Source organism: Leguminivora glycinivorella, chromosome Z (genome assembly GCF_023078275.1).
Source record: "Leguminivora glycinivorella isolate SPB_JAAS2020 chromosome Z, LegGlyc_1.1, whole genome shotgun sequence".
NCBI lineage: Eukaryota > Metazoa > Arthropoda > Insecta > Lepidoptera > Tortricidae > Leguminivora > Leguminivora glycinivorella.
This window is the reverse complement of record NC_062998.1, coordinates 37,641,789-37,669,100: the sequence shown is the minus strand read 5'-3', so window position 1 is coordinate 37,669,100 and position 27,312 is coordinate 37,641,789. Positions and strand designations below refer to the sequence as shown.

At 38.6% G+C, this 27,312-nt stretch overlaps 1 protein-coding gene across 1 annotated transcript; it reads right to left on the bottom strand.

Moving 5' to 3' along the window:
- LOC125241316 (MAGUK p55 subfamily member 7) lies at positions 1-27,275 on the bottom strand. The gene is made up of 12 exons (XM_048149729.1): positions 26,888-27,275; positions 26,528-26,799; positions 26,319-26,450; positions 25,376-25,405; positions 23,734-23,901; positions 22,234-22,430; positions 21,780-21,895; positions 18,571-18,734; positions 17,501-17,654; positions 15,648-15,818; positions 13,898-14,070; positions 1-4,894 (listed from the first exon to the last, which is right to left on the bottom strand). The coding sequence occupies exons 1-12, from the start codon at positions 26,916-26,918 to the stop codon at positions 4,718-4,720; spliced, it is 1,785 nt and encodes a 594-aa protein (XP_048005686.1). The 5' UTR covers positions 26,919-27,275; the 3' UTR covers positions 1-4,717.
- Between the last annotated feature and the right edge of the window lie 37 nt (positions 27,276-27,312).

The following is a 27,312-nucleotide window of genomic DNA, read 5'->3' as shown; positions in this document are numbered from 1 at the left end:
TATATGGCCAAAGAGGAAAAAAGGCAACCGCGCGCAGCTTCCATTCGAATAAATGCTAACTATTAATTACAATTTATATAATATAATTTCGTTTATGGAATCCGTGGCCTATTATTTTAGTTAAGTAGATTTAGTAGATCAAGCTTTGATACTTTATTACAATTGAGTTGAATTTTTACACCTAATTTAGGCCTCACTAATCGTTTTGTTTGCAAATGTCTGCAATGTAAAATGTACTGATACACCTGGTTGTGTTCAAGGAACAGAATATATTACTTTTCATCACACGTGCTCCTTACATTTTAATCTGTATGTCACTGATGCATACGAATCAGGATGGTTCAAAATTATTTGTTTTTTCTTTTTAATTGAAATAAAATAAAAATAATTGAGCCTATGTCCCACTGCTGGGCGCAGGCCTCCTCTCACGCATGAGAGTTGGGCTCCCCGCGCTAGCCCAATGCGGATTGGCTACACCTTTGAATTTCATCATCAAATAATTTTACCATATCAACAAATTATCTCCAAGTTATGTTAACATTTTTCCGCAGATGTGATGAAAAACATATATCACAAGCGATATTCGAACTTAAAGCTCGAATCAAGAAAACCTTCTGCCATCTGGCCACAGGGTTTCCAATAACACTTGTGAACAATTTTGGCCATATCCCCTTTATTGTACAATTTACTTTCATTTTTATTAAGGTTTTACATAATATAGATAATTCGAGTTTTGCTAGGAAATAATCTATGAGCATACAGTCGTATGCTGTCCTATTCACATGAAATGCTTTAGAAGCATGCAAAGATAAATATATATTATTATAATAAATGTATATTTTGAATCTAATTCTATATTTAAATTTATTTACATAGGATACCTAAATCCCATTGTGTATATTCAGACTTTTAAACAACGTCTTCATTGGGTCTATCACTAATGCATTATTCACTTTAACATAATAATGAAATTTGATCTATTCACAGCGATTATTGATGACATAGTGTGTTTAGTCAGTGCGTCCGGAACTTGGCGAGTGAGGACGTTGCGTACTAGGAGTGCTGCTATGTGACAAGGGCGCGCGAGCGCGACGTTGCCGTTGCGGACAATCTCTATTGGAATAAACCATTTCTTTGGATAGAATGTGAAAATTAATTTAATAAAATCGCTAGCTTAGATGGAGATCCGATGGAGATACGTCTTACAAAATAATAAGTAGCATAACAAAATAATCATCCCATTGTAAATAGGTACTTACGCCGAGATTAAAATCAAATAATTACGTAGATATTAGAAATACATTTGATTTCGTTCGGGATGGTTGTGTTTACAATTTCATATTATCACCATGGTTTCTAATATAGTGAGCCGATTTAGATAAATGAGATTTGAATATGTTAGCTTATAGTTATGGATTTTTGACAAAAAAATCAATTCTAAGAGAGACTATTCAGTAAAAATTTCACCTACCTATACCGCAACAAAACACTACACTGTAAAATAATAAGCAACAACAGAGCTATGCTAATAGTACGGCGCCATATAACTACAATATCACTGCAATGTTAAATAAAAGACACAAGCACGAAGAGGAAAATCATACAAAATAATTTAAAAAAATCTTATCTACAGAGGTTGTATGTGGTTTTAACCTAAGCAACGCACACTAATGAAGCCGAAATGTTTTTTCAGTGACTTTGTCCAGTAAGCTTCAGAGATCAGATAACTGATTTCTCCAGCAAACGAGTTTCTATAAAGGGGCGTCAGTTGTCTGTGCAGCTCACTGTACTAGAACAAAACAGTTCATTATTGGCTTGCATTCTGTTGCTGGTGAAAACAAACGTGAAACGATTACATTACAATTAGGTACTGCCTGTTGGCTTACCGCTGTATTGTCAATGATTGATGATTCGACTGATTAAATTTTGAATCTTTATAATACACATTAAACCTATTATAACTACTCAGGTCACAATGGTAACATGACAACTTTGGTATAGTCATAAATAATACATATAATAAAATTCAAGACGCCAACCTAAATCTACAAAAAACTTTATTAAAAGGGTTTATAAAAGGTATTTTTATACTAGGCTATTGTTATTATTAAAAATGCATATACCTCACAGATTTAAAATTCATACGGCTGGACTAGAGTTGTGTCAAAATACTTTAGTTTAGACATATACAAAACATGATCAATGATCAAGATCATACTCTCTGATACGTGTTCTAAAATCTGTAACTAAGATCCTATTCTATGAGTATGGCCAAAAAACTACATGTAAACATATTTTGGGCAGTTTGTAGGTACCTCGACAGTACACTCACGCACGCCTCTACATGAACACATACAGATAAGTTATAGTGGCCGTGCGTGGTACAGGCCTGCTACATTGTGCCATCAATCGGAAACATAAACTGTACATTGACACTGACTGTGACGCTTTCTATATACTCGTATAGTTCATCTTAGTGCACAGTTCACGTTTGTTGTAGGTTCAATTGTCTCGGTAGCTATGAAACTTTAAACTTGACACTTATATTTAACGTAAATTTAATAGAATAATGTTTTCAAAATATGCCAATAGACTCGTCGTGATAGTCTCTTGTATGGAATGAGCCCCGAAAATAGCCACTGTAACATGGCACACTATTACAAATTTGGACGTTTATGGCACGCTTCTATGAGTGTCAGGTCTGACTTTAGCAAATGAATACTTTTCTAACGTTATTAGGGCAGCATACATTTACAACATTTCACAAAAAATCCTAATAAGAAGTGTCTTTAAAAACACTTATTTCTCTATGGGATAGTCCTAGATTTGATGATTCAATTGAATACAAGTCACATTTCACGAAAGTGCAAAATAATTTGAACCTTAAATCGGACCACTCACGTTGAAATCTAAATTGTGGTGGTTGATTCATGAAAGCGACATTGTATCGGTATACGACTATAGGTACCTCAGCAACCATTTCATTGGTTAATATTTCTGATACACATTGCTGATATATCACTCGGTCCTTCCATTCAATTTCTTGTAAATGAACTGGAACCTCAATTTGTAAATAAACGGTTTCGTTCGTGAACGAATTCGCGTACTGTATTACTTTCAGCATTAGCTAGTGTGAGTATGTACATTTCATATTATGTATTTTATGGTACTTATGCTTATGGACTATAATATGGTCCATGCATTAAATTTTAATATTAGGTCCCAGTGACCTATGGATCTTTGCGTTATATATTATACCAGCTTTTGCCCGCGGCTTCGCTCGCGTTAGAAAGAGACAAAAAGTAGCCTATGTCACTCTCCATCCCTTCAACTATCTCCACTTAAAAAATCACGTCAATTCGTCACTCCGTTTTGCCGTGAAAGACGGACAAACAAACAGACGCACACACTTTCCCATTTATAATATTAAGTATGGATTAGAGTCCAAATTAATGAACTAAGAACCCTCTGTTACAACGCTGTCATTATGTATTCCCTGTACGGGTTTTGACTGCCCAAGACTGGCCATACAATCTCAGTTTCGAGTACATTTCCTAGCTGGGAACTGTTAAATACGATGAAAACCGTTTCTATATTCTCATAGTACATTACGAATTACGATACATATGCGAAAAACCTTGTAAAATTTTAAATAGGCACTTGCAGGCTTAATTACTAAAGGGCCATATGTACTGTAAATGTCGAACGATACATCCACACCATGCTGGCTAACACCATGCAGTGATTGCAGAATGCAGAGTTGGGAGGTCGGGAGCGGGACCATTTCGTGGCAAGTATATGTATGTAGGTAGTGCCTGTCTTTTTGTGTTATGTGTAAATAATTTCTGTTGTCAGTTGTCACGAATAAATGATTTCTATTTCTATATATACGTAACATATGTAGATAGGAACACGGGGTCCTTTGTACAGAAGCTGGCCCAAAAACCATCAGACGATAGTTTATTATTTTTATGTTAAGGATTTTTATCTATAAGTACCCTTTTCGTTGAAATGTTCTTAAGACACGCAATCGCAATGTATTAAGGTTGAAAACCCAATTTCGATGAAATGTGACTGTCTAATATTAAATTTGTCAGTAACAGATAACCTTTTGACGAAAACTTAACATTTAGGTTATTAATATTGTTCTTGTATGTCTTTCCCATCACGGAACAATGGTGTTCCGGACCTTTGGGAGGCGTGCGCAGGGCCGAAACCAACGCGTAGAGGCCCTTTTGACACTTTAATTAAATGTAAGGGGTACACCAAGGTATATTATTACGAATATGTATCGAGTAAGTATCGCTATAGCTCCTCCCTCACAAACTTAATAATTTTATTTCCTACTTTTCGCACATGTATCGTAATTATTTTGAAGGCATTCCGTGGAACATTTTCCCAGCTAGACAAACATATCAGTACCGGATTCCTTCGTTTGACATGTATTGAAATTCATAATGTCATAATCCTGTAACCACTAACCTTTCGTTTTTGACTGCCGCGCGCCTAATTATGACTGACGAAAATGGCGACCAACAATACACTATGGTTTAAGCTTTTCGACGCCGTCACTGAGATGCCAAATCACCGCAATACAAATTTAGTTTAAAAATTTTTTCATCGACAGAAGAAAGATACGAGGTTTATTCAAAGTCACTATGTGGATATAGGTGTTTGGCGTTGAAAGTCACTACTTAAAGGGGAGGTGGTTAGGAGGTTACTGCACCCAGGAGGCGGGCACCCAGAGCGGCTCGGACTGCAGGCGCCAGGCGGCCTTGAGCAGCTGCGCCAGCGCGCCCGCCAGCTCCTCGTTCACGATCTCCTCGTCGAACATGTACCCGTACAGGAAGTTGATGCGGTTCGACGACCGGATCATGTCCAACAATTCTTCCTCCTGCAATTATTATATTCACATTTATATCAAGCTTTTAAGATATTAAAAAAACCGGCCAAGAGCGTGTCGGGCCACGCTCTGTGTAGGGTTCCGTAATTTTCCGTATTTTTCTCAAAAACTACTGAACCTATCAAGTTCAAAACAATTTTCCTAGATTTTTTTTCATATTTTTTAAACATATGGTTTGGTTCAAAAGTTAGAGGGGAGAGGGGAGTTAGAGGGGGGACACACACTTTTTTTTCCTTTAGGAGCCATTATTTCTGAAAATAGTCACTTAGTAAACCCGTCAATGATATACATATTGGTACCAAATTAATTGACGTAATTGATATACATATTGGTACCAAATTTCAGCTTTCTAGTGCTAACGGTTACTGAGATTATCCGCGGACGGACGGACGGACGGACGGACGGACGGACGGACAGACATGGCGAAACTATAAGGGTTCCTAGTTGACTACGGAACCCAAAAAACGATGTTACTAACACATTATTATTTACAGTACATACGGCGCTATATTACCATACGTGTTAGGTACAGTCAACCAATTGGAACCCTAGGCCACTCTACAACCATGTCAAATTGACAAGCAGTAAGAGATTTCTTACAATCTGATTTAAAACATCACTATGACATAGTTCTACAGTGGTTCCAATAGGCTAGTTTCCTATTAGTTAAATAAGCTTCTTTTTTAAGAACTGTCAAAACGATTTGCTAATATGGAATTACTGTGAAATACTGAGGAGTGCCGTCACGTCAATTCATTTACTTTATATCTTTCTCTTTGATTTATTAAATAGAAATTATGTTTAAACATAACAACTGTCCATATTTTTCGTTTAATTATGTGGTGCTTTATTTCGTGCACTGCATATTTTTTTTTATTTTAAGTGTAGGAAACTAGTCTATTGGTTGACTGTACCTCATTACATTACGCAAAGTTATGTCAAAAATTGAAAGGGCCATGTATGTATTGTAAAACGTTGTATGATACATTGTGCGAATACGTAGATCGCAATTAGAGTCGATTTAACACTCTATAACGTAGACTATATAGTAGCACTCGTATCGTAATGTACTATTTCAGTACATAATGCGATATTTTACTGCACTAGTGCGATATTTGACGCATTACTGTAAAACGTGGCACGATATTGAATGAACGAATGCGAATAGGTAAATTGCAAAATCACAACTCGTGATTTAAAGGCCACTTTGAATCTAGGTGAAATGTTGATAAAGTTAGATGCCACATTAGTCTTAAAATGTGATCAGGGGCCCATTTCTCGAGGCTACAAGTTACAATTTACTAGTGGTAGCCAATGTCTAATATGACAAGTTGGAAAGTAGCTGGGGAGTTTATTGCAACACCTTAAATTTTTTGACCAAAGCATGAAACTTGGCACAGTTGTTCCTTATATCAAAATAAGCCGATTAAGATCGGGAGCCTTCGGGAGCCTCCCCCCTGGGGCCCGGGAGGGGGGGTCAAAGTACCGCTTCACCTTGCTTGGTTTGAAAAATTCTAACTTACCCCGTTTAGTTAATAGGTCATGTTTGGTATCGTTTTCAAGTAAATCAATAACGTAGAATTCGTTTTTAGTACTAAAATTATAATTTAATGGTAAATAAAATAAAAAAAAATAAAAAATTTGAAATTTTCATCCATGATTTACAAATTCAGGTCATCATAAATGACAAACTGTTTGATTTTTCTATAAATAAAAAATATGACATGATAGCCTATTTAATATAGATTATAAAAAATATAACTTTTATCCACCTTTACTAACGTTAAGTTCCACAAAAAAATTACTTTAAGACGCGCGGCGTCGGGACGCCGCGAGCGTAATTTTAAAATGCCTTTATTTTAGAAACTCTATTAGACCCCGTTTAGCTATTAGGTCATGTTTGATATCGTTTTCGAGTAAATCAATAACGTAGAATTAATTTTTGGTACTAAAGTTATAATTTAATGGTAAGTAAAATTAAAAAAAATTAAAAAATTTGAAATTTTCATCCATGTTTTACAAATTCAAGTCATCATAAATGACAAACTGTTTGCTTTTTCTATAAATAAAAAATATGATATGAAAGCCTATTTAATATAGATTATAAAAAATATAACTTTTATCCACCTTCACAAACGTTAAGTTCCACAAAAAAATTACTTTAAGACGCGCGGCGTCGGGACGCCGCGAGCGTAATTTTAAAATACCTCTATTTTAAAAACTCTATTAGACCCGGTTTAGCTATTAGGTCATGTTTGATATAGTTTTCGAGTAAATTAATAACAAAGAATTTATTTTTGGTACTGCAATTATAATTTAATGGTAAATAAATAAAAAAAAATATTCATCTATGATTTGCAAATTCAAGTCAACAAAAATGTCAACTGTTTGCTTTTTCTTTAAATAAAAAATATGATGTAAAAGCCTATGCGTATGTCACCAAACACCCAGACAAGTTTGGTGGAAACTTCCTTCACGAACTGCTTGGTGTCTGATGACCATGGTCCAAATGTTTCAAATGCAATTGCCGCCAATATGTAGTTGTTTTTTAAAAATACATATTTGCGCGTTTAAACTGGGCGTTTTGCAGCAGCAGTCCCTGGTTTCTGGGCCGAACGTTAGACGTTGGACGGAGCGAAGGTATCCACACAGGTCACGCCACACGCCAAGGGTCGTCCCAGAAACCAAGGCAAAAGCGAGCAACCATCAGGCCGCTTTCCGTCTGCTGCTGACAAGCCGACAGGTTCGAGGGTTGTCGGTATGTTCGCTGTGCCGAGAGCCTTGCGGATTAAATCGTTAAGTGCAGCGTGTCACAAAATTCGGCCAGCACTAGACTGGCAGTGGAGTCCGTGGTGTCCTAATGCGTCGGCAGCAAGGGTGTGGTTGGCATGTCTTTAGCCCCAGTCTTAGACAAATGGCAGTATATGATGAAGTAAGGCAGCCTCGGAAGGAGGTATGTTCTCCAAGTGTCGATCTTTTCTAGTAAAGAGGTTCTTCCGGCACTCATTCACTGCTGCGTAAGGACCCTTGATCTGAAACAATATGTGCATTGTCATTTTATTTAAACAGATTCTGCAACTATCAAATTACAACATTTTGGTGGATCACCTTCACTATTATACACTTACCTATCATACAAAATATTGGGTTGGTAAGAAAGTAATGAGCGAATCATAACCAATATTGTAATTTTTATTTAATTTATTATTTTAATCATTTATCAAAAATATAACGGCCTTCGTTATCTACTACTTGTCTCCATCGTTCTGGTAAAGAATGAATAGCATCGGCGAAGAAGTTCTTAGGTTTAGATTCAAAAAACTCAGCTACGTACTGTCGTAGATGGGCTTGATCATCGAACTTTTTTTCATTCAAGGCATTGCTTAGCGATCTGAACAATGCGTAATCCGTAGGTGCCAAGTCTGGAGAGTACGGTGGATGAGGTATCACTTTCCAACCTAGCTCCAAAAGCTTTAGCCGAGTCACTTTTGCAATGTGTGGGCGAGCATTGTCGTGTAAGAAAAAAACTTTAGCATGCTGTGGACGATTCTGACAGATTTTTTGGTTTAAATTTTCAAGCTGATTTCAGTATACTGATGCGGTAACAGTCATTCCATTTGGTAGGAGTTCCCAGTGAATAATACCATGAATATCCCACCAAACGGACAGCATAACTTTTTTCGGGTGAGGCTCTGTTTTTGGTGCCTCTATTCCTTTTTCGTTTGGAGCTAGCCACTGACGTTTGCGTGTGTGATTTATATATAAGACCCATTTTTCATCTCCAGTGATAAGATGGTCCAACCAGTTGAATGTGCGGCGAAAAGACAGAAGTTGTATGCAGATATCGGCACGGCGGTTTAGTTGATCTCTATCAAGTTCGTGTGGTATCCAAACACTGTATTTGTAGTTTTTTCCCAACTCGTGTAAATGTGTTTCTATGGTGACATGAGAGCAGCCTAACTCGGTAGCAAGAGTACGACTCGTTAGCCTCTGATCTCCTTCAATTAAGGTTTTTAATTTGGCTACATCAATCTTCACCGGTCGACCAGACTTAGGTTGATCTGATAATGAAAAGTCGCCACTACGAAACCGCTGGAACCATCGTTTCGCCGTGGCCTCAGACACAACTTCAGGAGCAACACGCTGACATATATTACGCACTGCTTTGGCGGCTGAATGGCCAGACTGAAATTCATATAGTAAGCAATGCCTTACATGCACTTTTAATTCGTCCATTTTCTTCCTTATATTAGCTCGGCGACAGCTAGTGAATGACTGACGAGAAACTGTGCGACTCGCCCTTTATATACTTTCGACCATAGAAGATTCTAGAACTCTCTCAAAAATTTTATGTGGAATTCAATCGATCGCTCATTACTTTCTTACCGACCCAATAATTACAAACTTTAGTAGAATCTGATTAGCCTATCTATGATATTGCTCCATCTCGTAATAGTTTGAAGCCTTGGGTGGCCATGTTTCTCCCTTGTTGATCGTTTCAAGCTGTCCTTTAACAGACACATCATCGTCACGCGGCAGACGTCTATGGAACTTCCCATACGATAAAATTTTACGAACACTAACGGTGACAGACGGTTTGATGCAACCGGCCCTATGTCTAATCTAGAAACGTTTTCTTTTGGCTTTGAAGTTTAGCCAGGCCACCCAAGGTGTCAAACTATTACAAGATGGAGAAATATCAGAGGCAAATCAGATTCTACTAAAGTTTGTAATAATTTTGTATGATACGTAACGTAAGTGGGTAATACTGAAAATAAATAAATAAATAAAATAAATAAATATTATAGGACATTCTTACACAGATTGACTGAGGCCCACGGTAAGCTCAAGAAGGCTTGTGTTGTGGGTACTCAGACAACGGTATATATAATGTAGAAATACTTATATACATAGAAAACATCCATGACTCAGGAACAAATATCTGTGCTCATCACACAAATAAATGCCCTTACCGGGATTCGAACCCGGGACCGCGGCGTAGCAGGCAGGGTCACTACCGACTGCGCCAGACCGGTCGTCAAAACTGAAGGTTACGTGATCCACCAAAAAGTTGTAATTTGATATTTGTAGACTCTAAAATGATAATGCACATATTGTTTCAGACCAAGTCGTTGCGTAACGGTGAATGAGTGGTCGAAGTACCTACCTCTTTAGGTACCATAAAAGATCGACAATTGGAGAACATACCTCCTTCAGAGGCTGCCTATCAGCATATACTGCGCACAGTGTACCAGGGGCCCATTTCTCGAAGCTACAAGTTACAATTTACAAGTGGTTTTCAATGTCTAATATGACAAGTTGGAAAGAGACTTCCGCTTGTAACTTGTAACTTTCAGTTTTGAGAAATGGGACTCAGGGCGTTCTTGTTTGGAGTCAGGCGTTGGTGCCACACCAAAATTTGCCAAGTCCGTCTTCTTGGGGATGGAAGGAAGAAAGAGACGAATGGGTAGTGTGGTACCCATTCGTCTCCTTCTTCCTTCCATCCCAGTCAGGCAACACTGAAGTGGCCAGTATATGCTTAGAAGTTACAAGATGTAAATGTAAATCAGGTTGCAAACACCGATGCAACTGCATAAAGAGGGTAGAGCCTTCTTTATGCAGTTCCATGTGTACCCAGCTGTCTCTGTGAAGGGAATGTATAGTATGAGTATGAGTAATCTGTCAATTAGGACACCACAGACTAAACTACAGGGTGAAACATGGGTCGTGAACAGTAATTTTTGTTTCTATTGCAGTGTTTTAAGGCAAATTCATTGCATTAACTCTTTAAGCAAACAATAAAACTTATTTGATATTCATTTAAAATAGGAAAAACACCAACCTTATGGTCACCCTATCCGGGACTAGACTGTAGCTTTAAGTGCATGTACTTAAAATTACTGTTATGTAGATTTATTTTATCAATCGAGTACCTACTTAGACTCTCAAACAAGATCATCTGTGTATTCCAAGAACCTACATTATGCACTTAATGTAAACACACTTGGCATTGGTTGTTATCATATTTTATTTTGAAAAAAAAAAAAAATCGCTAATTTTACACGTACTTTAATAACTGTTCAAAATGATCGCCTTCTAATTCATTACACAACTGTGCCCGTCTTCGGTGGTTGTCTTTGACCCTCCTCAGCACGAATTGGTCGGCTTTTACTTCATTAAAAGCGGCTATAATTTTAATACGCAGCTCTGCCACTGTATCGGATACCTGTTCATAAACCCTTCTCTTGATCTCACCCCATAGGTAAAAGTCCAAAGGCGTCAAGTCAGGACTACGCGGTGGCCATTGTATGGGTCCATTTCGGCCTATCCAGCGCTCAGGGTATTCGTTATCCAAGTAATTACGGACGTCACGTTGAAAATGAGCAGGTGCTCCATCTTGCTGATAATGTAAGTTCACTAAATCCTCCTCAGGCACTCCTTCTAGCAATTCGGGGAGTACCTGCTGTAGGAAACGGAGATAGTTCGCCCCATTCTGACGCCCTTCAATAAAGTGAGGGCCAATCACTGTATTATTGATGATACCCGCCCAGACATTCACACTGAACCTCACCTGATACGCATTCTTTCGCACAACGTGTGGGTTGTGTTCGCTCCACCAATGTTCATTGTGTTGGTTGAAAAGTCCGATCCTCGTAAATGTCGCTTCGTCGGTCCATAAGATGTTTGTATCTTGGTTTTGCAACAACCACCGACAAAATTCTACCCTTTTCGCGTAATCTGCTAACACGAGATCCTGTACGGGCTGAAAATGAAACGGGTGTTGGCCAGACGCATTAAGCAAACGCCACACGTACATCTGGTTTACACGAAAGCGTCTGGCAGCTTGTCTAGTACTCGCTTGTGGATTTCTATTAAAGAAGTTCCGTATCCGCCTGTGCAAGTATTCCGGACGAATAATCTGCCCTCCTCTGGCCTGCGCGTGCGCTGGAACAGTAAACTGTCCGTACTGCCGGAGATTATGAATCATACTGCGAATCAGGTTGTGTGTCGGGACTGGTGACTCTGGGTAACGTTCGCTAAATGCTTGTCTTGTTTGCTCTGTACTATTAGTTTGAGCGTAAAATCTTATCATATCGTAACGTTCAATAAAAGTATAAGGATACGCAGGCGGCATTGTAAACGAGAATTATTACTTTTCAATAAAAATTCGTTGCTTGATGTTATGCTATGTTATGACTTTTGAATTTGCCATTGTCAATAAATATTTTTTTTTGGTTCTTACCAGCCAATACAAAGAGGTTAGATGATGAATGTTATCTAGGTCTATGACAGTTTAACGTAGCAATTAGGGTGACCATGAGACTCGGTAATTTAACAACATTTTAAAATAAATAATTAACTAACAATGTGTACATATTTCTGCCCCTCATATCGTCCACATGTTTAAGCTAAAGTTAGACAGTAAGAAAAACATATTTCTGTTTACGACCCATGTTTCACCATGTATAAGTGCTAACTTTTCAGTGTTTGATACTCTATGGCAGTTCCGACTCAATTATAATAAGCTCATTATAATTGACTTTAGTTAACTATAATAATTTCAAAAATAGAACTTCATACAATTTCTATACTAATTTGCGATATCTGGCAAATTTTCCTGCATCTGAAACACATTTTTTTTATCTGTCGCGTTATCGGCCAATCAGAGACGGTTATTACAAACAATTGGTTGCTAGGTAATTCGATGTTGATACAACGGTGAACGACTCTATTGACATTAATTTTAACTTGCATGAATGGTGATATTTCCGTCCATTGATGATGAAGATGATGACTCGTAGAAAAAGTATACAATAGTGATATAATTAAACTTTTCACTCTCGTACCGTACTACACATGGTACTCGACTGAAAAGTTTTGTATTATATCACGATTGTATAAAATACTATTATATAAATTTCTTTCAGGATTCACTACAATGAATAAATAACAGGTACAGTCGGTCTTTAGATCGTGTGGTCCGACCCGAGTGTTGCCGTTGTCGACACCGGAGTCAATAATAATGAATCTTTTTCTATTTATGCATTAACACACCTCTGACACTGGCGATCAAATATATGAAAGAGGCGCGTTCCCCGCACACAGTCTAAGCTCGCGTAGGTGAACGCGTACTATCCTTTGTGAATAGGCTTTAATATCATATTTTTATATTTATAGAAAAAGCAAACCGTTTGACATTTATGGTGACTTGAATTTGCAACTCACAGATTTTTTTTTTTAATTTCATTTAACATTAAATGGTCATTTAAGTACCAAAACTAAGTTCTACGTTATTTATTTACTCGAAAACGATACTAAACATGACCTAATAGCTAAACGGGTTCTAATAGAGTTTTTTAAAATAAAGGCATTTTAAAATTACGCTCGCGGCGTCCCGACGCCGCGCGGCTTAAAGGTTTTTTTTATAAAACTTAACGTTAGTAAAGGTGGGTAAAAGTTATATTATTCATAATCTATATTAAATAGGCTTTCATATCATATTTTTTATTTGTAGAAAAAGCAAACAGTTTGACATTTATGATGACTTGAATTTGTAAATCATAGATGAAAATTTCAAACTTTTCATTTTTTTAATTTTATTTACCATTAAATTATAATTTTAGTACCAAAAATGAATTCTACGTTATTGATTTACTCGAAAACGATACCAAACATGACCTATGAACTAAACGGGGTATGTTAGAATTTTTCAAAGCAAGCCGGGTGAAGCGGTACTTTGACCCCCCCCCCTCCCGAGCCCCAGGGGGGAGGCTCCCGAAGGCTCCCGATCTTAATCGGCTTATTTTGATATAAGGAACAACTGTGCCAAGTTTCATGCTTTGGTCAAGAAAAAAAAGGTTTGGCCTCTTTTTGTCGATAAACGTCCCCACTAAAGAGACTTTCGCTTGTAACTTGTAACTTTCAGTTTTTAGTAATGGGCCCCAGTAATAGGTAGTATCGGTTGATGTTATTATACACCGTGTGGATAGGTACCGTGAAGGCGCGCGAGCTCTCCTTGTCGAAGGTGGAGCGCGCGTGCAGCGCGGCGCGCGTGGCGGCGAGGCGCTCGAGCGGCGGCGGTCGCACGAACACGATGTAGGGCCGCAGCCGCGCCGTGCGCAGCATCTTCAGCGCCTGCCAGTGCGGGCTCAGCACGCAAACGCGCCCTGACCCCACACAACACATGCCACAATCATTCACATGCTAAACACAAATGGACAAATCTCGCACAATTTCGGCTGGTTTTATTCATTTTAGGTAGCGTTTTAGAGTAATGCCTAAGAGGATCGTGTACCTATGTAGAGAGTTACGGTCAAAGTAAAATTTACGACTGCTCACTTAGGGTAGATTGCACCAAATCGTCCGTTACCGAATTTAGCGTTCGTTAATTTTAACGTTCGGGAATTTCCATAGACTTGTAATGTTTGTGTCTGTTATACTATTTTTCACCTTAAATGAGTTCGGTGACACTTCCAGATATTCTGAATAACGCATACTATGTTCGCAAAATATTTTTGGACTATAATTTATACTTCGAAAAAAATCATGTTTTTTTTTAACGATACTTTTTTGAATATATTGCAATATCAGTACTTATTAAATAGATTCCATCAAATACAAGAGAAAAATAATATTATTTTTAAATAAACAATGTATGTAACAGGACATCCGCCTGCCCCTAGTATTTTCCGTTTCATGCATTGCGCTATTTAAAACAATATTATTTTTTCTGATTTTAATGGAATTTAGTTAATAGACCTTGATAATGCAATTATATTTAAAAAAAGTACTTACAGTTTTTATATAGAGGTATTTTACGCAAAAATATAGTTTAGTACGCAAGAATATTTTTAATTTTTTTTTTTGGTATGTGTAAATCAGAATTTCTGGAAGTGTCACCGTATTCATCTAAGGTGAAAAATACTATAGTGAGTTTAAAGGCAACTTTAGGCACTGGTCCCACCGCGAGCTAGTAAGCTATGAGCTATCGGCTATAAAAACGAACAAAAGATAGTCGCTCCCGTGCAAATAAAAGAGACACGGCGATATTGATAGTTACTCGCCCAGCGGTGAGCTATCAAAATCGCCGTGTCTCTTTTATTTGCACAGAGACACGGCGATGTACTCGCCCAGCGGTGAGCTATCAAAATCGCCGTGTCTCTTTTATTTGCACAGAGACACGGCGATGTACTCGCCCAGCGGTGAGCTATCAAAATCGCCGTGTCTCTTTTATTTGCACGGGAATGCTTATCTTTTGTTCGTTTATATAGCCGATAGCTCATAGCTTACTAGCTCGCGGTGGGACCAGTGCCTTAGGCGGCACGTTTGGTTATGTCTGGGGGGTTACCATGACGCGCTAAAGCCGTTCAGTTTAGGTTGAGAGAGAGGGCCGGAGCTATGTAACTGCTATAGCTGTGTCCCTTTCTCTCAACCTAAACTGAACGTCTTTAGTACGTCATGGTACACAGAGAAATTTGCATTGTGAATTTAACAAGTTCGACTTGTTGCGGTTTATCCGTTTGAATCAGCCAAACGTATGTTTAAAACAATATGTGTCAGGTTGTTTTTATAAAATCGACTTGTTGATTCAAATATATTGCCGATTCAAATGACAAGTAGCTTGTTGTTTGAACCAAAGAGCACGTAGGCGCTATTTTAACCAAAAAACTTGTTGAACGAACATGAAAACTGGTTGTATTTTCTCTCAGTGTAACCCCCCTGTAGTCTGTAGTGTGGTAGCGACCTGAGTTGATGATGGTCTCGACGCTCTCGGCGGAGGTGCCGTACAGGTTGCCCTTGTACTCGCCGTGCTCGATGAGCCTGCCGTCGGCGATGTCCTTCTCCAGCGCCTCGCGCGCCACGAACATGTACTCCTTGCCGTGCTGCTCGCTCGGCTTTGGTGCTCGCGATGTGTCTGTATCCAAACAGAAGAGGATCGACTATTATAGACAGTTACTGTCCAAGTAAAATGTGTAATCACAGTGCATAGACTGCCATCTTTTGTCACAGGCTTAGAACTTTTGAACCTCAGTTTTGACCATTTGGCTCATATTCATTAGCTTCATATGTTTCAAAATGTCAAATATTAATATTAGCGCCATCTAGCTGAGCGTACCCCAAAGGTGTAATGCCATCTAAGCCACCGTACCTTTTTTGTATGGTACTGAGGTACGTTTTCTTAGACCTTGTCTATACGGAATTATATATGTCTTTGATTCAAACCGATATTTTGACTTTTGTGGAGAGAATGTGGACGCAACTACCCAAATGATATACCTTAAGATGCTCCTTAGGCGAAGACTAGACGTACATTAATAGTACATTGTGCAACAAGGGGAGGAAGTTACATATTGCTAACGAGAGTAAGTTAAATCGCGACGGCTCACCGGAGCGATTTCAAAACTCAAGTTTAATATTCATACTCCCCGAGTTACACACAATGTTTTTCATCACACTCGCAATGTAAAAAATATGTAAATAGATGTAAAAAAGTTAAGTACACGGTACAGAAATTTCATTATTCCCTTTGGGAGAACGATTTTTCTATAACTCACGCTCCACCTGCGTGCAAACACATTTAAAGTGCGAGTGTGATGAAAATAGATTTTATATGATCCTATACAGTGAGGTCCAAAAGTGCATGGCGAATTTATCAATGAATTCATTCATAATTTCCCCATGCAATTTTGCGGCTTCATTCCGTGAATCCCCTCTGTCCGAACAGACTCTACTGGTAATCTTCAAATACTGCGATTTTGATTGATAGTCTACTGTAGGTAATATACTAACTAAATCACAATAATTATTAAAAATCAAAGAAACATGGCAATATTTTAGACTACGGGCCCCTTTTACACGGTGCGAGAACTCGCATACGAGTTGCAGTTACTAAAATTTGAAAAATTAAATTGATTCTGTCTCCATAACGTACAACGTAGAAGCTGCCGGGAAACTTTAGGTATTATCCCGCGCAATTTCCAATACCTGTCGATCTAGCACAACTTGCACTCTCGTCCGCGAGTCCATGCTTGGAGTCGCACTTGATGTATGGACTTGCGCGCGAGATCGCAAGTTCTAAACCGCCTGGGGCCTATTGCATAACAATTTACAACTTGTATTACAAGTGGAACTCTATAGGCTACTTGCCTCCTAGTCAAATCAGCTTCTTTTTAAGAACTGTCAAAACGAATTTGAACGACTTGCTAATATGGAATTTATATGAAATCGAATTGAGTGACGTCACGGTCAATTCAGTTACTTTATATATTTCTACCTGACTTATTAAATAGAAATTGGATTTGAAAGTAACTTCTGTCCATGTTTATCTTATAACTATCTGATGCTTTATTTCGTGCATGGTATAAAATATTTTATTTGAACTACAGTCAAGTTCCCTATTATAAAAGGAATTGGATGTGGATTGTGGACTACCGCTTGTAATATGAGTTGTAAATTGTTACGCAACAGGCCCCTGGTGGTTTGGCACAAGTTGCTCTCTCCATACTTCAAGTCGCGCTAGATGTATGAACTCGCGAGCGAGAAGGCAAGGTCGGTGCGGTAGTGTGTAGAGTGGTGGTCGGTGGTGCTGGGACTCACAGGGCACGGGAGTGACGAACTTGTCGGGGTCGGTGGCGATGAGCCGGCGGCGCAGCTCGTTGCGGCCGACGCCGGGCGCGCCCACCAGCACCAGCGGCCGCACCAGCCCCGGCCGCGGGTACAGCCGCGCCACCTCCTCATATGTTGGTATCACCTAATAACAACATTCACTTCAAATATAGCCTCTCTAGTCTCACTGGAACTGACTACGGCTAAGTCCGAACAAAACATCGCTTTCGTTTAACACTTTCGCAACCAAGAACCCGTCTTGTGGGCACTCGTGAACTTTGATCAGATGCCGGAGAACCCGCTGGGCAAGTTCTCGTCATACAAGTGGGCAGTTATAAATTACGACCGGCTTCTGACGTAGTGCGCCATTTTTTATCTGATAGTGAATGTGCAATGCAACTTAGCTTAGGGTTTCAATAACACTAAAATTTAGACCAGGATCTTTAGACCAGTGTCGTATGAATAATTTTGTTAGACCGCAGTTTGATTTCTGATCCTTGTAGTTATTTTTCACCCGGGCAACATCAGATTTCTTGAAGCCTGGGAGACCTACTACAAGGCACAGACGTTAAACTGCGGTGGTATAATTGTGCATACGACACTGTTCTCGGGATCCTAGTCTAATTATACTAGAGAACACTTTTATGCTATACAATGAATCTCAGAAAGCATGATAAAATTCCGCTTTTATCACTTTGCCACAGAAACCAAAATCATACTAGGATTCATTTTCCTAGGCTTAGGCAAAAAACAAGAGCAAGAGTCCGTGACGGCCAGGCTTGTCTAATAAAGCCTCAAGTCCAACGTCGTGCTATAAATATGTATCCAAATATTGAATCCCTCTTTAGCGTCACAGACACTTCAAAGTTTTTCAAATTTAGCATCAAATATTAAAATTCTATCAAAGGACCATCTCCATCTTCTTGGTTCCCCTATTTTCGATAAAGCCATTCCATCTGTATTGGCAAAATCTATTTCCAAATTTCATGTTAACTCAGATCGTTTGGTCAAAATTAGTAGTCACTCGGCCTTATTTATTTTGAAATATTGTATCCAAGTACCTCTCGGTCGAAGTCGTCGTTCTCCGTGATGTCGTAGATGACCTTCCTGACTTTGGGCACGGACTTGCAGGGCAGCAGCGCGGTGGCGGCGGGCGAGGGCGAGCACGGAGTCTGTGGGGCGCAGTCCCCGGCGCCGCCCGTCGGGCTGCACAGCGCCGGCTTGCCTACAACCAACCATCACTTTCATGCGCCGATCCAATACATGCCGTTTTACCCCACTCTACCGGGTGCCCCGTAAACCAACGATAAAATTAAAAGGGGTGATAGGACATCACATTACCTATCAAATTTTACCACAGTGAAAATGACATGGTTTTTGAGATATTCGCTTATCAGCCCTTTTAATTTTGGCGTTGGTGTACGGGACACCCGGTATACCCTACTTTAAGGTATTTAAAAGAATATAAACAAATAACTTGTATATTTTCGGGTCGTTACAACATTTGTCGATTAATCAATCAAATACAAAAACCAAGCGGATCTGTCACTGAGTCACACTGAGTGACCTGTCTTTAACCTTCATTGTTGGTTGTGTAATGTTTTTATTTACCCTCAACTGGCATAAGGAGCCTTTCGAGGGTAGATTTTGTTTATATTTATTTAAATACCTAAAGGTACAGACTAATACATATACACATAATACAGGGTGTAACAAAAATGGTGGTGATCCGTTTAAGGGCGTATTCAGTATCGTATTCTCATCAGGAAAAAGTAGGATAAAAATTTTTTTTCGCAAAATTTTTTTTAACTTTGTATGGAGATTCGACCGATTCGCGCGGCCCGGCTCATACAAAAGTGAAAATTTTTATAGCGAAAAAAAAATTTTCTTCTACGTTTTCCTGATAAGAATACGATACTGAGTACGCCCTTAAACGGATCACCACCATTTTTGTTACACTCTGTATAGTTTAAGATTTCGCAAAAAAGAAAGCGGGACTCTTTTTATATTTTATACCGGTTGGGGCCTGTCACAAACGCAAAAAAATAAACTGTAGGCTTCTTTTATACTAACCAACATAATAATATATGTTCAGCGACTTTTAAAAATAACTTGTATTTTTATATTGATCACCTTGAAAGTTTTTCCAAAGAGTTTAATTATGTTAAGTCTAAAGTGTGACAACGTCAATGACAACAATAATGGCGGACATTGAAGCTAATATTAATTTGTATGAAAAATTGATAATTTCAAGACATCATGATTTTTAAAAGTCGTTGAACAAATGTTGGTCAGTTTAAGGAGTAAAGCCTACAGTTTAATTTTTTGCTTTTGTTACACGCCCCACCCTGTAGGTATACATACATATGTATGTGTTTTTATGAAGGAAAGGATCATAACTTAATCTCTTCGAAGCGCCATAATTGCATAGGTTCTAGTTGGACATGTATAATTCATGTTTTATATTAATTATATGTGAGAAAGGGATAAAACACAAATGTCAGGAACATAAGGTTTTTTTTATGAAGGGGCTAAGCGTTTCTCTGAATGCAGAGGGCTAAGTAGCAATGCTATACTGTTTAATGTCAGACAGTAGACAGACAAGACACTAACGTAAAAAACGCCAACACCGCAAATATGAGAAATCAACAAGGGTTATGGATATTTTACAAGTACGAGTACATACATATATCTTTCTCAACAGCACAGCAAAACTTATGTATATCTACAAATTTCATAGAACAGCATGCAGGTATTTCGTAAGGTAGCTTAGCAAGATATATTTTTTCACCACACCAACTGGTAAAGGCCCCCTTGATTCTTCGAAAACAGACAGCAAATTGCATTTTATCCACAAGAGTGAAAAGTAATTTCATACAAATCTTTGCAGTCTTAAGCTGACTGATAGAATTTACCTATAAATGATGCTTTGAATCATAAATATGTAATAAATTGATGAATTTGATTTAGTTTGATTTTTTATAGTTAGTATTTTGTTCGTGTGGTGGAAATTTTTGTGTCTCACTCGGTGGCAAAGTTTGTTTTTTGTTTAATCTTCGTGCCTTGAAACCCTCGCAACGCTCAAGATTCTACTTTCTGAAATATTGGAATCTTTCGCTTGTTCGGGTATCAAAATTGACACGTGCGGTTAAAAAACAACTTTGCCCCCTTGTTAAACAAAGTTCCGTCTGCCCGTCACAGACAGAAGTATCAAAAGTTTTTTAGTTAGCTCTCGACATTATAGTTCAATAGTCCTATCGCAATATAGCATACAGGGGATGTAAGAGTTTTGAATGATTCACGGTTATTTTCATTAGACTTATATTGAACGGGATATAGACCGTGATTATCTTTTTGATTTATGTCGAGCTCCCGATATCAATCTTAGTCAATATAAGTCTAATACAGGGGATGTAGGTATATTCTTTCTGGGTTAGTGAGACTTGTACAGAAAATTGTACAGGTTGCAAGAATAAGATTAAGAAACTTTCTTAAGCCAACCGATTCCATTCTTATCCAAGGAGCAAATGGTATGGGACCAGAAATAAACCGGTAAGAAAATCCACAAATACAGGAAACAATGTCCCATACAATACAACTTGCATAAAAATGAAAACTTTTATTTATCCAATGTTGTTTTTTAAGTAAATCAATAGTTTACTAAATAGTCACAAATTAAAATAAATATTCCATACATTTAATAATAAAAAAATGAGAATGTATGCACATTGAATGCTGTGACTTTACATAGTATTATAGTATGGTCTTTAAACATAGGTAACAGATGCGATAAGTGAGATGGAAAAAAACAGAATACAATTTAATAATACCAAAAAAGCTGAGAGCGAAAGCCCCGCATGTGCAAGGATTAAGTAAATAGAGTTAAGTAATAGAGGTATCATATTGTTCATAGAAGTTGAAAGGTACCTACATAATTAACATAATATAACACTTGGACCGGCTGGGTTATCAAAATCTTTGTCCCTTGGTATGATTAATGATTATATAAACCTGCCCCTTTAGCACACCCTCCCTTGTCGCGCGCGAGTCCATACATCAAGCGCGACTTCAAGTATGGACTCGCGCGCGACAAGGCAAGTTGTGCTAAAGGGTCTGATATTATGTGCATGCCCTTGAATAATAAAGCTGTGTAGGCGGCGCTAGTTTTAATAACACAACAATCGCATGGCTATAACATAGAACACGTTGACATGACTAAGCGTTGCCCTATATGAATAATAATACGTTACATATTTATTGAAGTATGTACCTTCCATTGTCTGCGGGTCGGATTGCCTTTCATGGATGATCCGGCCTTCCTGCAAGGCCCTCGATGGTATAAGCCCGGCTCTCATGATCCGTTCTCCCTCACGACGCGCTTGCCACCTAAATTGATATTATTTTTTAGGAAACAACTCTTTTTTGATGAAAAACAGGCGTCCTTTTGAAATCTTTAAAGAATACTTTGTCTATATCATTAGTTCCCACGGTTATAGCTACACGACTGTACTTAAATACAGAAGCAAATTTTGCTAGGAGAGCAAAACCGGAAATGGCACAATAAATGCAAAGTCCCCGGAGTGTTTCTTACTAAATTCAATTCAAATGAATGAGTAGAAAAATTTAGATAGGTACTTAAAAAGTCACGGAGTAAAAAATGGTGGGCATGGCTTTTGATACCGAGCAGCCCACAAAAATATGTGAAGAGTATTCCTTCAACTCACCAGTACGCGTCATCCTGCGACACGATGTGCAAAACGTCGCCCTTTTTAAAGTTGAGCCCTGCTTCCTTGCAAGGGATGTAGGGGTCGTCGGCCGAATCGTAGTTGAACAGGGCCCGTACTCTCACTTTGCTCTCGCGGGAACCGCCTTTGCCGAAAGACGGCACCAGTTTGAAGGTTATCGTGCCTTCCGAGCTTTGCTGTAAATAAATAATGTATACTGTTATGTCTGTTATCCGCAATCATGTAGATTCTAGAACTTGTAGATAACCATCAGATCAGGACGGCAAGCTCAAAGTGCCCAATAATGTTAGTGATCCTTTATTGATAGGTTTGAGCATCGCCACCGCAGTCAAAATGTTAAAAGAGACCATAAGTCGTAACGTAACATACAATAGGTACTAAGAATATATGCCACGTAGCACGGAGAGCTGGGGCTGCGGCGGAGAGTGCAGCCAAGTTGAAGCATTCCAAATACTCGAACTTGGAACAGGTGTATGACTTTGTCCCGGTTGCGGTAGAAACCGGTGGCCCCTGGTGTACTGAGGCGAAAACTTTCATTAAAAGCCTGGGACTGCGGTTAAGATAGCGAGGTGGGGGTCCACGGGCTGGCTCATACCTGGTCCAGCAAATATCGTTGGCAGTGCAGCGTGGTAATGCAGCCAGTATTTTTGGGACTTTTGCACCGGACACATGTCGTCTTGGAGATTAATGGGAGCGTGTAGGTATTGCTAGGGTTTTGGACAAAGCTTGTTGCGGTTGACGAAGCCTGCGCTGTGGATTAGGATGATGGTTTGTATGTTTTGGATATGAAATAAGTTACACTATTAAGTTGATTAGTTTTCCTAAAATATACGTAATATAATATGTCACTAGTTTTGGTTGGGTAACAGGTATGGCATGAATTTTGGCCCTGCTTTTATTCAAATGAGTTACATATATCATTCCATTTATAAGCGCCCGCTACCCGCTTTGTGGGAAAGGGTTGGTCGTAATAGTGAAAAAACCTCGGTTCCACTGACTGTTCATTAAAGAGAGAAACTAAGGAGTGGGCTTAGTAAGTAGAGCCAACCCTCATCTCGCTACGGAAAGGCAAGTCCAACACATTGTGCTTAACTGCATCACCGCTCCGTTAAAAACAAAGGGAAGGGAGTTGAAATAATCAACGACCGCGTCGCTGGCGCGGCTGAGCCTCGAGCGGTCCTTCGCGCCGCCGTGCATCGCTTTTACAGCTAGGGCACAAATTATTAATAAGTTACTAACGTACAGATGCTTCACTTGCCCGCAAAACGACAAATAACTACGCTTTATTTAACTAATACTAATAAGTTACTACGTAAAACTCAGAAGAATAGTAGGTACGTGCCACACGACTACACAGGCGGGTGCGTGGCGTCCCTCGGCCACTTGTTCATTCGAATGAACGGCTAGCGTGTAGGTAATACTTAACGCGCGATCGCGAGCGAGTGACGTAGGCCTGGCTAGGGCATATGTGGTGTGTACCAGGATGGCGAGCACGTCGGCGGGCGTCTTGTTCTCGACGCCGATGCCGTTGACCTCGATGACCTCGTCGCCGGCGTGGATGAGCCCGGAGCGGTCCGCCGCGCCGCCGTGCATCACGCGCGCTATCACGATCTTCCCCGTCTCCTCGTCTGTCTTGATCGTCGCGCCCTATACATGTACAACATTCAGCTAGAGTTCTTATCCTAAGTATTTTAAACAGCATCTACTCATGACTTCCTTCTACAGTGAGGTAATGTTGTAAACAAAAAAACTGACGCCGAACAGTGGATATTTTCCCTACAAATATGGGCAAGAGATACCTTACATTTATAAAGGGAAAGGGCGACCGGTCGCTCATACTCATAACATAACTCTCTTAAGAGTGAGGAATAAGTTTTCACTGAGAAGGTACCTTTTGGTTCCACATGCCTAAACCCTTTAGACTAACGGTTATCAATATTCATTAAAATGCAAATATAAAACAAAGTACTTAATGAAAGTTGTAGACCTCTCTTATTGGTACCTATAACTAAAAATAAACCGAAATTACCCTGTATCAGACAAGCGCTGGTGTCCTGCGGTAAGAGCATGCGACTTTCGATCCGGAGGTCGTGAGTTCGAGCCCCGGCTCATACCAATGAGTTTTTCGGAACTTATTTGCGAAATGTCATTTGATATTTGCCAGTCGCTTTTAGGTGAAGGAAAACATCGTGAACAAACCGGACTAATTCCAATAAGTTACCCTTCGGGTTGGAAGGCCAGATGGCAGTCGCTTTCGTAAAACTAGTGCCTACGCCAAATCTTAGGATTAGTTGTCAAAGCGGACCCCTGGCTCCCTTTAGCCGTGGCAGATGCCGGGATAACGCAACCCTGTGTCAGACAAAACTTTTTCTAAGCTGGAGCCTGTGGCTTTGAAATAAGGTTCAAAATCAAGTAGGTTCTATATAAAGTTTAAGCTAAATCCTTGCCTCTGATATGATAGTTAAAAAGTTCGCTGAGACATTTTATTTTAATAATCAGTGCTCACATTATGGATTACTATCTTATCAATGTAAACGAATTGCGCTTATGGCCTTTTAGAAACGTCTCGCCACCAGGGAGGTGTGTGTATTTTGTCAGAATATGCCTGTAATTAGGTACCTTTGCCAGATTGAAGTGAAAATACTGTGCTGTGGTTTACTTACCGCCAGCTAAAATAAAAACTAACTAGGTCACTTACTACATCATATGATTGTAAAGCGAGTGTTAAAATAAGAAATAGCTTAGGGATAAAACTAAAGTCACATACCTAATGTCAGATATATTCATACAATAACAACATAAGTTGTATAAACATCTAGAGATAGCAGCTAATAAGTATGGAAATTCGAGAGCAAGGGTAACTCACAGTCAAGCACTCCGATTTATCAACCAATTGGAACCGGACCTCAGTGGAAATTTAACGAAATACTTTTCCGACTTCGTGTATAGTCACTGTGACCAAGTTCAAAGTGGTCCACAATTTTAATAACTTGACCATGTAAGGAATACAACGACCAGACAAACAAAAGTGTGTGAACCAAGTAGATACAAATCACAAGCCAGGAATAAGTGAACAGAAAGCATTCAAATAAATAGCAGCTAAGTATTGGAATTAACTTACCACAATTGGCTCGGCACTCTGGGCTCCACCCTTGATAGAAAATATGTCTCTTCAATGTTAGCCCACCTAATTACTATTTACAACATATCATGTCAACTAATAAGACTTAGGGTAGGACAAACTTTATCAAACTTTTCATTACAATTCATTAAGTTAACCTTAAATCACTTGCATGCTGATCTTGTTGGATATAAATGATATAATATAATGGATATGTTAGCTAATCATCTTTTTTAACATAGCTGCTATTTCTAAATGAAATGAAATCTGGTTTCCCTTAACAATAAATCATATTATATAGTTAATATTTAAATAATGCTAAGATATCTCATAGTTAAAAAGTATTGGTAAGATTAAGTTTCTCTGATACTAATAACTTGTATAACTTGCAGCAGAAATTTTGTCAGTGACAATTTATGATCATGATGGCTGTCACTGTGATAAGGCACAAACATGGCATAGCAACTACTATTCAGACCTTACAATTCTTTTTATTTTGGGTTAAGATAATGTAAACAAATTATTACAAATTTATTACTTTACATTCAAAAAATAATGGAATACTCATCTGTTGTACTTTACTCATTAGCATGTTGGACAGTGGTTATGGTTAAAGCCGTAGTTTCCAATTCAAAATAGACTTTAAGTTTTAGCAGTACCACCAACACCATAAGTAACAAGCCCAAACATGTTAAGGAAATGAGTTTATTTAGTGTTAAGTTTTTTATCATGTTACTGTAGTCATAATTTTATAAAATGATACCTAACATCACTCAACCCAAAGCATACAGTAAATTAAATTATGCATATCTGTTTTAAGGTCAATTGGAGTTAGTAGTCATACTGGCGGGTGTGAATTGCAAGTGTAAAAACTTAGATTATTACATATTATATTACAAATAATAATAAAGCAATTGCAACAAGTAAAACAAATAATGAGTACCAGTGGTTCATCACTCTTCACTAGTTGAACTATTTTGACCGTTTCTTCTTCTTCATCGGCATCTGATGGCACGTCGGGCAGGTGGGGGTAGTAGTCTTTCTGTGCCACAGCATCATGTGTGCATAAAATTGCCTGCAAAAAATTGTGTATCAGTGTCGCTTTAGCTTGCAACACATAAATACAAAATGACTATCCACATCAATACCAACCTGGAAGTGTGGTTTCTGTAATAGACTCAGAAGTTCTTGATATTCTTTAGATATGGAGACCACATTACCCAATAAATCCAGAACTTCAAGTGTGACTTGCATAGCATTTGACAGCAGTGGGAAGAATTTATCATCCTTTCCTTTGGCTGCAATCTTGTTGTGAACTTGAACTAATGCATGTAGCTGCTTCGACTGTAGAAGTTCACTCAAAAAGGCTACATCTTCACCGCCAGATTGGACTTCTTTCAGTGAGCTCAATAGACGGGTAAGTGCTTTAAATAAGTAGAATCTGTTAGATTTCAATTTAAAACACATATACTGCTAATAAAAAAGGAAGGAATACTTTTGTAAACACATTACCTGGGTCCCAGTTCTCAGATGGTGTATCCATATTTACATAATTATAAATAGGTGTAATTGTTCTACAGTAAGTATTGAAAAATACTTAAAAAGGCATAACTTCCATTATAAAGCGTAAACCTTAGAGTGAGATAGATAACAAGTAAATTCAGGCAAGATCAAGTGTGTAAATTACATTCTGAATATCGCAGGACTTTATTGCTAATACGTCTAAAGCACATATTTTTAACTTTCTACCAATACGTATTCTTTTAAGACATAAGTGCAAAGAACTTTAGATCATTGATAGGATTATCGTTTCACAAAAGCCACGTCGTTAATAAAGCTTTAAGATTAACAAGTTTTTTTACGAAAACTACATATTTCGAGTAACGATCTGTCAACGACAGTTGGGTGGTAGATACGAAAGCGACTGGCGCGAGAGA